At 36.9% G+C, this 12,988-nt stretch overlaps 1 protein-coding gene across 2 annotated transcripts; it reads left to right on the forward strand.

The window, feature by feature from the left end:
- Positions 1 to 6,592, forward strand: LOC137743527 (phosphatidate cytidylyltransferase family protein). 2 transcript variants are annotated; one of them, XM_068483440.2, is made up of 14 exons: positions 1 to 499; positions 594 to 706; positions 1,781 to 1,966; positions 2,114 to 2,218; positions 2,691 to 2,761; positions 2,852 to 2,926; positions 3,001 to 3,215; positions 4,324 to 4,513; positions 4,615 to 4,680; positions 4,902 to 4,990; positions 5,093 to 5,207; positions 5,290 to 5,341; positions 5,423 to 5,523; positions 6,057 to 6,592. In XM_068483440.2, the coding sequence occupies exons 1-14, from the start codon at positions 300 to 302 to the stop codon at positions 6,168 to 6,170; spliced, it is 1,692 nt and encodes a 563-aa protein (XP_068339541.2). In that variant the 5' UTR covers positions 1 to 299; the 3' UTR covers positions 6,171 to 6,592. The 2 variants fall into 2 exon arrangements, with proteins under 2 accessions (XP_068339541.2, XP_068339540.2); XM_068483439.2 differs by having other exon boundaries at positions 6 to 499; positions 1,781 to 1,984.
- Positions 6,593 to 12,988: the final 6,396 nt, after the last annotated feature.

Here is a 12,988-nt window from a genome sequence, read left to right on the forward strand (position 1 = left end):
TAGTTGGTGACTTTGATGGTTTTAGTAAATGTCAAGATTCTCAACGCGTTGGTGCAGTATGGTTTGGTCCCCGTCTGCCAAAGTCTCCAACCGCATCCAATCGCATTATTCCAAGTTGGGTCAAGCGTTCCACACACGTCATTGGAATTATCATCACAAAAAATGGAGATTCGCCTCCCAAATTCCCAATTCCCGCGAAAAAGCCCAACGACTCCTCCCTCTCAATCCCCTCTTTGATCCTTCGATCAATCCGATTCCGTCTTCTCGAAGCCGGAACAGGCTTAGGTTCGCCAATTCCAATGGCGGCCATGGCGATGGCGATGGCCGGAATGATGAACGGAGAGAGAGCCGTGGTGTTGCTGTTCATTACTCGCGTCCTCTTCTCCCTCCCCTTCTCTCTCCTCTCCCACGGCGTCGCTCTCTCTCTCCTCGCCCTCTCCGCCCTCTCCCTCGACATCCTCGCCGATTCTTCCACCTCCCTCTCCCAATTCAGCACCAGGTACGCGCACTCTTCGCTTTCGATTTTTGAAATTGATTTTGTTGGGGCTCTTGCGGTGGTGGATGTGGGCATTATTGTAATTTCAATTTTTCAGGCCGGGTGCTTCGTCGGGTATATTGTTAGGGGCTGTCACGTTGCCCGCTGTTTTCATATCCAAGATGATTCAGCTTTCGCGGGCGGTTTCATTGCACCAAGCTGCCATTGAAGGTACTTGGTCTAGCTTTCGACTTCAGCTCACCGTTATCCGCGGCGCCTAAACATAATTACCATAAAATAAACATAATTAACATCAAATTAGTAAAAGTATTGTCTTTTTTTTTCATCACTGTACTGATGAGCCGAAAAGGTTTAAACCTTTACGATTATGTAAAAGAAATTTGAGTTGCATGATCGACGTGAACTTATCGGTACTGGTGGGAGGTCCGCAATTGAATGTGACAGGATTCTGCTGATCATATGAACGTGCTCCGATTTTAAATTCTGCGGGCTATTCACTGTGCCATTTGGGGTTTTGGAAGCCCGTGATATTTATCGGAGTACTGGGTTTAATTAGCTAATGTTGTTACATTAGGTATGACATATTGCCATAGTAAATTCTTAGTCTACTTTAGATTGTTACGGCAATAGGTGATCTTTGAATAGATTTGAAATTTGGTTAGTGGGAAAAAGCATAAAGAATCGATGAGAAGGGAATATGGAGTGCATGGGTCTGAAGATCAAAAGAAAACTTCCATTTGCACATGAGGATAATTATGTGTGTTTTGAAGCAATTCCTTTTTCAACCAAATATTTAAGATGATTCTTAATTATGCAGAATTTGCTCTTAGTACTTAGTAAGAGAAAAGAATTTGGATGAAAGTGGTATTTTCCTGTGATCCTATTAAGATGAAGTGATAGAAATAAATCTTTAGCAATTCCCTCTCTCGGTTTTACGTTTTCATGAAGAGAGCATTTGTCCCAGCTGCCAAGTCACATGGGATACAGGAAAAGTTGTTCTGGTAGAGACATTTTGTTAACTTAGTGCATAGGTCCTTGTAGATCGTAACCCTCCTTCTCTCTCGTTCTCTCTCTCTCTCTCTCTCTCTCTCTCTCTCTCTCTCTCTCTGGCTGTAAAATTTTGCAAAGGTTTATGTTAACTGGTAACTCTTTTCATCTATTACTTTTAGTTGGTTTTATAAGCTGATTTTGTAGGGCTTCATGCTTCCAACTGTTTACATCGCACCTTTGTCTGATATCATTCCTCTCTAATATGTTGCTGATATGTTCAATATTACCATCCAGAACTCGAATCTTTGACAATGCAATACTGGGCTGCTTCTGCCAGCTGCTTGTGTGTGCTGATTTTCCTCTGCATAACTATAAGGCGTTCATCCGAGAATATGCCTCCACCCTCACGTAGTATTTGGCATGCAAAGTTTAGCTTAAGTTGCATGGTATTGCACACAGCGGTGTGCTGCGTGACTCTTGGTACATTTTCTCTTACTAGTATGTTTCCTGCACGTCTTCCAAGTCCTTTTCTTCTGAATTGATTAAGGAGCATGGAAAGTGTTCTCTACTTGTGGTTAAGTCAATAGTAATTGGAAAAATGACACTTTATTTACTCATTCCGTACAGGCTTTGACACTGCATTGAAGTTATTGTGGATGCTCTGTCACGGATTGGCAGCTGTAAAATTAATTCAGCATGTCCTTAGAACTTTCCCGTCTTGTGCTTCCATTGGTATATGCCTTGCTACTTTTTTCTATTTTACTTGCTCATTCTTGCAAAAATTCAATTGAAGGGGAAAAACATAACTTCCTAATTCAAATGGCTGCTTTAGCTTCATAGGAATAAATTTACTATTCATGGATGGTCCCATGATGTTTAGTGGCTTTCAGTGGTTACACAACTAAAATAAAAACATGAATATGCATTTGCCCAGTCAATATGTTCTTCCAGAAATTAAGTTCTTTATACATAATAGTAATACATTAATTAATTCATATTGAGTACTTCAAGTTGAATTGCCATATCATTAGTCAGCTAGTGAGCAGATCTCTCTCTCTCTCTCTCTCTCTCTCTCTCTCTCTCTCTCTCTCTCTCTATTTTTCTTTCTATTCATACCTCTCTTTCTGATAATTATTGTTTTGAGGTATTACTCTGATTCTTTCTCAGTAGTTGTTGATGTCGCATGTTTTTGGTTTCACTCTAGGGGAAGCATGTCTAGTGACTTCAGGTCTTGTTCTCTATTTTGGTGACATGTTGGCATATACCATTGAAAAGGTTATTGCTTTTCTGCTCTATTTAGTTATTTCTTTCTCTGTTCAAACTGCTTATATACTCATTATATTGGTTATGACATTTCTCGCACAGGTGTCTGGGTTTTTTATGAAATCAGAGGTGGTACAGTATGGAAGCAAACGAAGTGAGATTAGTATTATTATACAGGTTTGTTTCCTTAGGAGATGAAATTTATTGTAAGTGGTCTGGCTGGAAAACCAACAGTGTTCTATTTTATGCAGGGGTTGCTGCTTGGCCTTCTTCTTTTCCCAATGGCCTTTAAATTTGTTCTCCGAATGTGGGAATTCTCATTAAGTACAGCCCGCTCTGAAGTGAGGACAAACAACGAGATTTGGAGATCTGTTATCTTCTTTTCTTCCCTTGGATTTATCATGATTGTGATCATTCCATCATGGATGCAGTTGGTTCAGGATTTTCATATGCATCCCTTGTTATGGTATAACCTTTTTCAACGATTTGTATGATACTTGTTACTTCAACTGGATTTTTTATTATCTTCTATACGACATGGTTATTAGGTTACCATTAGTTTCAGTATAGTTAAGTGGCTGATATTTCTCGTAACTGGTGCTGAAGTTATTAGATGTGTGGAATGCAAGCTTGGAATGGTATTTAATAAAAAGTCAATGCTGCAGTCTGAACAAAACATCAAGGGGTCTGCATGCTGGTTGATATCATGCATTGGCACCGATTTCATCTGAATGTAAAAAACTAGATAACAAACAAAACTCTGAATTAAGTCTCACTGCATATTGGTGTGCACAATTGCAAAGTATGACTTATTCAAGAATATGAAATTAGTGATAATAGCGAAGCAGCTTTCCATTGGTTGTGATGTAGGCCCAGAATTGCAGTTACCGGGACTTTCTTTGTGCTACTCTTTTTGTGTGTTTGCAACTTCCTTTTCAAATAGTTTGAATGGTAGGTTCTACCAAAACCATAGTTACTAGGATCTTTTTTATGTTTGGGTTTGCGGTACTGTATGAGATTTGGTGTGCTCTTAGCCCTGGTGCATGGCGCGCATGGTATACTAGGTTAGCTAATTTGGAGTTGTAAGTTTGCAATGTTACCCATATCAGTTTGGTTCCTTGCATACAACTTGAAGTACATCCATCCATGTGTTCAAAAATGCATAAATACTTAAATCAGAGTTTGTAAAATCAATAAATTGCATTTGTCATTCATGGTACACCAGCATTTTCTGTTTTTAAGTTTTCTGTAATTTTGACATGTTATCTACTTTTTATTTCCCATATATCATGGTACACTTGAATTCCAGTTTCAAGGAACTGGACTGCTAGAGTGCCATGAATTGTGGCAATTGATCTGGATTGTGGTTCTGAGGGGTTGTGCAATTCGGTAAATTTTCGGCAAAATTTGCATGGGCAATGACTTGTATAAGGTTCCTTAAGTTTTCCTTTTGTTTCATAACTTGGCTCTTCGCTGTGCATGATTATAATTTTGATTCTGTTTACAAAACATTTGTCTTTCTGTCTGATGGCTTTCTTATATCCGCATCAAATCTCTTTTTTTTCTTTTGGCAGGGTACTTTCATTTATTTTTTCAGAACCATTTAAGAGATTATCTTTGTGTGCGTACTGGATCTGTGTGATATTTGTGTCTGTCTTGAGGTTCTACAATATTTCAAAAAATAGCAAGATTGAGAGGATTCTACTCCGAAAGTACTACCATCTGATGGCTGTGTCGATGTTTGTGCCTGCTCTTATCTTCCAGGTGATTTAGGACTAAGAATTGATTGTCATCTCAGTAAACTTTTGGATTCATCATTCTAGTTGAGTGTGTGTTTATATGCTCCCTGTATGTTTCTTTTCCAGCCGGAGTTTCTTGATCTTTCATTCGGTGCAGCATTGGCAGTTTTCTTGGCATTGGAAATTATTCGAGTAAGTTTTCAAACTAGCACCTGAGGTTGATTGGTCTATAAATTTAATTTCTTATGCAATAAATAAAATCCACTTGTTGAGGATACAATATTGCCAAGTCAAAATACTGTGTTTGAATATTTTGGAAGAGAGAGTTTCTGTGTGTGCGTGTGCTGGGCCTGTATGTTAGAGTGGTTTTGAAGTCAATCTTATTTCATTTGCTTGACTGTCTTTGTGACAAGGTATGGAGAATTTGGCCATTAGGACAATCTGTAGATAAATTTATGAATGCTTTCACTGATCATCGTGACTCAGATCTTCTTATTGTCAGGTATGGAATTCCTTCACCCCCTAGATCAAACCCTTAAAACTCATAAATTTGATGCAAAAAAGTCACACAAGTTTTGTCTTTTATATTATATGCTTTGTTCAGCCACTTTTCACTCTTGTTGGGATGCGCTCTTCCTATCTGGATATCTTCGGGGTATAATGATCGACCCCTTGCTCCTTTTTCTGGAATTTTGAGCCTCGGAATTGGAGATACAATGGTGAGTGTGATTGCACCGAATGAACTGGACACGAAACAACTGTTGCTTAATTCTAGTTTAATGGTTGTGTTTTTATGTTCAGGCATCAGTTGTTGGGTATAAGTATGGTGTCCTCAGGTGGAGTAAAACTGGCAGTAAGTATCTGTATTAATTAATTACACCAAAAAAGGGGTTTCCATTAATTTGCTTAATGCATGTGGAACTTTTCTTTGCAGAGAAAACCATTGAAGGGACTGCGGCTGGTATAACATCTGTCCTGGCTGCTTGCTCAGTTCTGCTTCCCCTTTTAGCATCCACTGGATATATTCTTACAGAGGTGTGTATATCTGTCTCTCTCTTCTTCTGCCAAATTATTATATGACTGTTGTTGTTCATGGAACCTATTACGTGAATAACTGAACTGGTTTTTTTTTTTTTAAAGTTATGTAGAAAAGGAATTCCTACATAAGAATAAGATGTCTAATTGGTCTCACATACGTGGTGTCAAGCCACCTAGATGAGTTGAGGTGCACTCTGCGAATCAGATGAATCATGCATGTGCAAGCAGTTCATGTTCATCAGTGTTTCCTAATTGGAAACAAAGTGCACACGCATATAGTTGTCGCCGAATTAGGATATTCTGTTTGTGCTGCCGGTTTTGGTCACCGTGGTTGATAATGCATGTGATTTAAGTATGAGTTTTGTCGATGTTTGCGTGTGCATAATTTGATGGAGCCCCCTCTCCTCTAACCCCACCCCATTAAAAAAGATGCATATAGGAGGTCATCAAGTAACTGGAGTTGTCTCTCTATTCCTGTCAACGAGTTTGTTCATGCATGTGCTTATGCTTTTGATGCCGAACTTTTTCAGCATTGGTGCTCTCTTCTCCTAGCCGTGACTGTAAGTGGTATGTTGGAGGCTTACACAGCACAACTTGATAATGCATTCATACCGCTCGTATTCTACAGCCTTCTGTGTTTGTGAATGGCGCTCCAACCGCCTGGACAAAAAATATGTACAGCAGCGAAAAGAGCTGCCTAGAATCATCGTCTTTTATGTTCACGGGCTTCCCGTGAGCACTTTCTTTTGTATATATATACAACTAATCTGCTGACCGAGGATGCATACAGCTTGTTGTACTAAATTCCTCCATAGGTTGAAATGATTTTTGTTTTAGGATTTAGGAATACATATAAAGGGCAGTTCAGTTAATCGTCCCTACTGTGTCGAAATAGCATACAAGAAATCTAGTTTCGAAATTTTTATTCTTTATTTTTCCCTGAGAGGAAGGGGGGTTCTGAGGTTGGTTAGGTAGATAAGCAGATGGTAGATACAAAGGATCCAGATTTTGTTGGGAGACTCAATACAATTTGTTGTATTAATACAAATAAAAGCTTCTTTTATTATGATTGGCTAATGATTATTTATCGACTGTAAGAGGTTCTTTTTCATCCTTTTGGACTACATAGACCATCGGTTACCTTGTGAATTGTGATAGTGCCTACCATTGTGAGAGAGCCATAGAAGTGTGCCTAAAACAACGCGACGTGATGTTCTTGCTACATAAAAATTTCTCCACTAGACCAAGAGTTGGTCCATTGTTCTTTTGGTTAAACGAGGTCATGTTTTTATTTTCGTCCTTGAACTTTATTCTTTTGTTTTTAGTGGTTTTGAAACTCACTCTCGTGTGATGTGGTGTTCTTTCCGTTAATTTCTTCCTTCTTTTTTCTGGAAAATTTAAGGGCAAATAAGACAAGTCCAAAGAATTTATCAAACAAAAATTTCAACTTCTTAATTACAATAGGGTGGATTAAGATATCTCCTCCCCTATATTTTTGTTCATTTTTTATTTGATTATTTCATCTATACATTTTGAGGTTGTGGGGTGAATTTCAAATGTGCCCCTAAAGTTACATTATAGTAGAGGGAGTTATCGAAAAGGGAATGGAGTTAAAGAAAATAACTAAAATGCCATGTGAGAGTGAGTGTGAGGACTTCCGAACAAAAAGAGAGTAAGGGCTGGTTTGGTATTGCTGTGCTTTGAAAAAAAGCTGCTTCTGCTGTGCTGTGAGAATAAACAGCTATGAAAGAAAGTAGCAGAGTGTTTGGTAAACTTTTTTGTAAAAGTGCTTTTGAAAAAAAAAAGCAGTATTATAGTGTTTGGTAAACTTTTATGTAAAACAGATTTGAAAAAAAGCTAGTTTTTCAAAGCTAGGTTTTGCAGCTTCTTGTTTTTGGCTTTTTTTCATCCAAAACTGTGAAAAAAAGCTGAAGCTGAATGTTTACCAAACATAAAAACAGCTCCCAACTTTTTTTTATACCAGTTTTTTTCAGAATCACCTCAGTACCAAATCAGGCTTAAATATGATGCAGCGAATGGAAAAGGTGTTCCTGATCACCAGGGCGAGCCATCACTATTGACATGTTTTGTTTCTAAACCCAAAATTTAATTCTGTTCATTAACCAATCATTATTTCAACTTTTTTTTGTCGGTTTCATGGTGGGAAATTCTGCAATATAAATATTAGCTCGTTGTGCAATGTCAATAATATATTTAGTCAAAAAGTTCATGCGGAGGTCCGATCTGCCTGTTGTGGCAACTACGTATGACCTTAATTAGCAATTTAGCATTGTGTTCTAATAGCATGACAGGATTAATTCATACGACTCTTCCGCCCTTATTCCCACCGACTCCCACTTTTGGGTGGGGGTCCGTGGCGGCTCCCCTTGCTCGCCAATCCAATCTAATCCTTCCTCATTTTCTTTGGCTTTTGCATATCCATTTTTGGCCCTTCAATTTTTACTTTTCAATTCTAGAGTTTTTGTCTGGACCTCTCTGAGTTTGTCTAAGATTTGGACTTTTATGTTCCTTTTTTTGCTCCGATGTTTCTCTCCGCTGTCAGTCTTTCACCGCCGACTTCTACTACTTGGCCCATCACGTGTCTCTCCTTGGTAGCGCATTTTGGTATTTGATGGTTGTTAATGTGCTTTTATTAGTACTATTTGTTAGGATTACGGGAGTACTTTTTGCACGGATGGCTCACTCACCTCCATTTACCGTTCATCCAATTTTTTCGTGAGTTCTTCCTCTTGGTGGTGGTGGCAGATCTGCGATGGCAAGCTAGCTGGTGTGGTCGAGTCTGCAGTCTTCTAGATCTAGGGTTTTATTATTGTGGACTTGCTCTTTTTGGGCTTTTCTGTTGTATTTACGGTTAAATTATGCTTGTGTCTGGATTGCTTTTGGACTTTCTATTTAAGTATTAAAATTAAAGAAAAACTAATGAAAAAGACTTAAACAGTTTTAGTTTTAATAAAAAACATGTTGTAAGTTTTGTTTAATGATTAATACATACTCATATTAAAGTAATCCAACTAAAAATAGCCCAACTATAATAAATTATGATTTGTCGATTTTACCCCTAACTTTTTTAGGTTGAGTTCCAGATTTTCGTTGTTAATGGAGTTCACCGTTGTTTTGCAAACCTTCTTCTTTTTCTTTGAAACAAAAATATAGATCCTCATGCTATATTTTGTATTATTTCGTTGAAATGTGATCGTCGTTATTATTCATAGTGTATTCGAGATATTGTTTTTCAATTTTTCTTCATTAGTGGAGTTCATCGTTTGTTTCTCCAGAAAATAAATTTGAGATCTACATGCTATTCACTAATAACGACAAGTCACTGTTTATGGACTGTAAAAATAAACTGTCTTTGGATTTTAAGTAACACTGTTTTTGGAATTGAAGTCACTGTTTTTGGAACCTAAGTTACTTTACCTCTTGAATCTAAGTCATTGTTTCTGGATCCAAATGAAATAGACACACTGTTTCTTAAATGTAAGCTAGAAAAGAAATAGTGAAATTCACTGTATTTGGATTCAAAGCAAATTAAGCACCTTGTTTTTTTAATATAATCAACTGATAAACGAAAGAAAAGAAACAGTCAAAGGTTAAAATATAGACTGTTTCTGGAATCTAAGTTACTGTTTTTGGAATTTAAGTCACTGTTTCTGGATTTTGGTTCTTTTCTTTCAGATACATTGTTTATTTGTGTCAGACAAAACAAACACTGTATCTGAATTTTTTTTTTTCCAGAAACAGTGTTATGTTTTGTGTCCTCCAGAAATAGTTTTATGTTTTGGTTCTTTTTTTTTTTCCCAGACATTTTTCACCAGTTTCTGCCATTAAACTTCTTTGAACTTGTGTTCGGCGGTTTTATTTCGATGAATGCTTCCTTTTTCAACTTTGATTTGAACTTTGATTTGGTTGTTTTTGAAATGGAGGAATTCGATTTGGTTGTTTTTGCCACGCCGGCACGAGCCATGGTCACGTTAATTCTCAAGCCCATAAAATCAATCCACACTTGATAGTTAATTCCATTGTTGAGCTTCAACTCGTTGAAATCTTGATCAAGTCCGCCACTCCAATACCCAATGGTGCTCGAAGCATTAGACGTAAGGGAGTTGATGTCCAAACCAACATGGTTGTCATCAGGATCCTGGAACTCTTGTTTTTCGAAGACATCAAACTCGACACCGAAGATGTTGTTGTTGGGGTTGCCATTGTTGGAGAAGTTGAAAAAACCCAAGTGCTGTGCAGAGCTTGCACCGCTTAAGCTAGAGAAGGGTGAGAAGAGGATGGTTTTTTATTAAACTTTAAGCCCTTTTGGTTAAATAATATTTTGGGATGGTTTTTGGTTAAATATTTGTTGGTCAAAACCCTTTTCATTAAAGCTCCCTAAAATTAATGAAATTTATCTCGTTTGACCAAAAAAAAAAAAAATTTCCACGGATATGTATGCAGGACCTCATTGTTTCTTTTAATTTAATGGAACCTTCTTGTTTAATCAGACAATCTAATTGCTCTACTTTGTATTTGAAAATTCTACAAGCATTCTAGATGTGTTTTAAATATTTCAATTGCCAACTTTATTTATAAGTTTACGTACTCTTAATATGAAAGTTTCTTATTTCCTAAGTAGCCTTTTCCTACTCCTAAAATTGGACTGAAATAATTTATAAGGGAAAATATCGTTTGGCATCGAGTACCAATCGTACCAGCTAAATATACATGATCGCAAAAATATCGGCAATGTACAAAATATTATAAATTGGACGAAGATACCAGCCAATAACTTCACTTTAATAATATCAGAACTTATTGGAAATGAATTTGCAAGCACGCACGCAAGTTATGTTTGTGTTTTGTCTCTTGATTGATTGGCCTTTATTCCCTCAATTAGCAGTATCTCCCTTAAAACATAGCATTCAAACTGATCAAAACTATAGAACCCTCTCATCCAACAGAAGACAATAATTCGAAGAAGAACCTCAAAGTGCTGCCTTTTGTTTGTCCGGTCCCTTGTGTGGCAACCCTAATTAGTTTAGTTTGTTTCCTAGAAAACACATGAAGCCTATGTTGACATCTTTTCCAATAATTAGTCAATCTTTAATTAAATGATGGGATGATGTGTCACTTATGAACCCACATCGTTGGTCTTTCTCTAGCAAAATATCTACCTGGACAGCTAGATTTGATCCCACAAAAGCAAAATATCAAGTCATGAATTCAAAAGTATTTATAATTTGTATATAAATTTCTTAAACAAATTTCCATGGATGAAGTTTGTATTTGTGAAAAATGAAGCTGATGATTGTAGAGTCAATTGAGAATTCATACCATGAATATATGTCATGGTCCTAAAATCTTAAAGATCTCTATGGAATTACTTTTCACAACTAAATAAGACTACAAATCTGAAAAATTGTATGCTAGGGTTTTTTCATTGATATATTTTACACTAAAGCGTGGAAGAAATAAATTGATTACAATTTTATTATTCATGACATTAAAATTTAGGACATTTTATTTATAAGTGAAGAAAAATACTCACCATACTAGATCAATAAATAAGAAGTGACATTATGCTAGGTTTATTGTGCTGAAAAAAGTTGAGACACATTTCAATTGTTGCCCTATTTTCTAATATGATCTCCATCAGTTGGTGGAAGGCAAGAGCAAAGGCAACAATGTTGAGCAGTCCATAAAATCAAGGGCAAGTGGTGGGCCAACCACTGCTAACCCAGATGCCCAACCTTCACAAGCTCGACCTACTACCTTTGGCAAGCTGACATCAGCATGATGTCAACACCATTTTTATCTATTGATAGAGCTCTGAGTTTTGATACGCGTGGAGAAAGCTTTGGTTCCTTTTTGTACGGCTCCCACCTTTTAGAATTATAAAATTTAGGATGTAGGATTCTCTCCCCTCCTATTTCCATTCCTTTTCCTCCTCTCCTCTCACACTTTGCTTTTTTTTTGTTTTGTTTTGTTTTTTTGTTTTTTTTTGTTTCTATAAAAAATTAATATAAAATGTTAACGTGGCTTAATTGTAATTCAAGTAAGAGGAGAGAGATGAAGAAAGTGATTATGAGAAGAGAGAATCTTCCTCCGAAAGTTAGAACAGACCACACTTTTATATGTAGTTTGAGGACAGACCGCACTTTTATATGACCAGGGGTGGGGAAGGACAAAAAGGACGGTGGTTAGAGCAGAACTTCACGTCCGTAGGGACTATATCATGCACACCACATGGGACGAATATATATGTCCATGTGATAACTACAGCTGCATCACCACATATCTCCAGTCCAATTTTTCTCGGGCACAACTCAATTTTTACCTTATCAACGGTGGAAAATAAAATCCATTACATGATGAATTTTAAACAAATTTTATAGATCAAAAGAAAACAGAACTTTAATGGAGAAGCCAAGTTGAACATCTAATTCCGTGGCAAATTGATTAGTCAAGTTTGTCGTTTTGAACATAGTAACTCTAGATATTATCTGTGATGTTTTAATTAAAACTTTTGGAAGAAAAAAAAAACAAAGTATAGTGGGGGAACCAAGTTGAGAAAAAATTAAAACTTTAAAAGCAATGGGACACTATAAAACAAAATGAAAAAATAACGTGAGAACAATCATAGATGGACGCAAAAGCCAAATCCTGAACTGTTAACTACTTAACTCAACTGCGGATGCCCTTCATCGCCACGTGCGAGGACATGGAAAAACTTCTCCATGTTGAAAAAGAAAATATTTATTTAATGTAGAAGTTAACACGTACGATGAATTTGTGGAATGCATGCATGAAGACAAAGTTCGAAAAACTCAACAAGAACCACAGAACCCAGGTTTACTGCAGTACTATATATTTAGACATGCATTTCACTCGTCAAAAAATTTGTGTGATAGAGGCTGAATCCGTGTCAAATTTTGGGTACTCCATGTGCTCAATTTGTTCTAAGCATGCGCATGCCCTCCAGGTCTATCAAGTGAAACATCATTTATATCTAATTTCAACTTGGACAAAATTTAAAAGTTTGCCCAGTTATCTCATTAACATACTTGGAGTTTAGTGAGCTAATAAATCCAATGTAATCCATCCCAGTCCTAGGCAGAAAACGTGGTTGTAGAGTAATCAACTCTTTATAAGATCATGCAAAGTCCTTTTGCTTTATGATGTGAAACAACAGTCCAAATCAAGGTTCTAAAAGACGATAAGTGCTAGTTAGGCGGCTAGCGGGGGCCTAGCGCATAAGCAGCTGGGCGGAGCCTTGGCGGACTAGGCGGATTTAAATAAATTTATTATATATTGGACAAATAAGTGCCTATTTATACTTTAAAAACACATAATTGTATTAGGATACATAAATTGTAAAATCAAATGACATATAGATTATAAAGTATTAGAACTTGTTGAAAACATGGGACACACAAGAATATAATGAGTGTTCATC

The sequence above is a fragment of the Pyrus communis genome, chromosome 11, assembly GCF_041283825.1.
Source record: "Pyrus communis isolate YQ-2024b chromosome 11, ASM4128382v1, whole genome shotgun sequence".
NCBI classification, from domain to species: domain Eukaryota; kingdom Viridiplantae; phylum Streptophyta; class Magnoliopsida; order Rosales; family Rosaceae; genus Pyrus; species Pyrus communis.

What these genes read in the sequence shown, in the direction of transcription:
- LOC137743527 (XM_068483439.2), top strand. Translation starts at nt 300, where the DNA reads ATGGCGGCCATGGCGATGGCGATGGCCGGAATGATGAACGGAGAGAGA. An exon ending in TGGTACATTTTCTCTTACTA is followed by an intron (nt 1,985 to 2,113) that starts GTATGTTTCCTG and finishes CATTCCGTACAG; the next exon opens with GCTTTGACACTGCATTGAAG. An exon ending in TGGCATTGGAAATTATTCGA is followed by an intron (nt 4,681 to 4,901) that starts GTAAGTTTTCAA and finishes CTTTGTGACAAG; the next exon opens with GTATGGAGAATTTGGCCATT.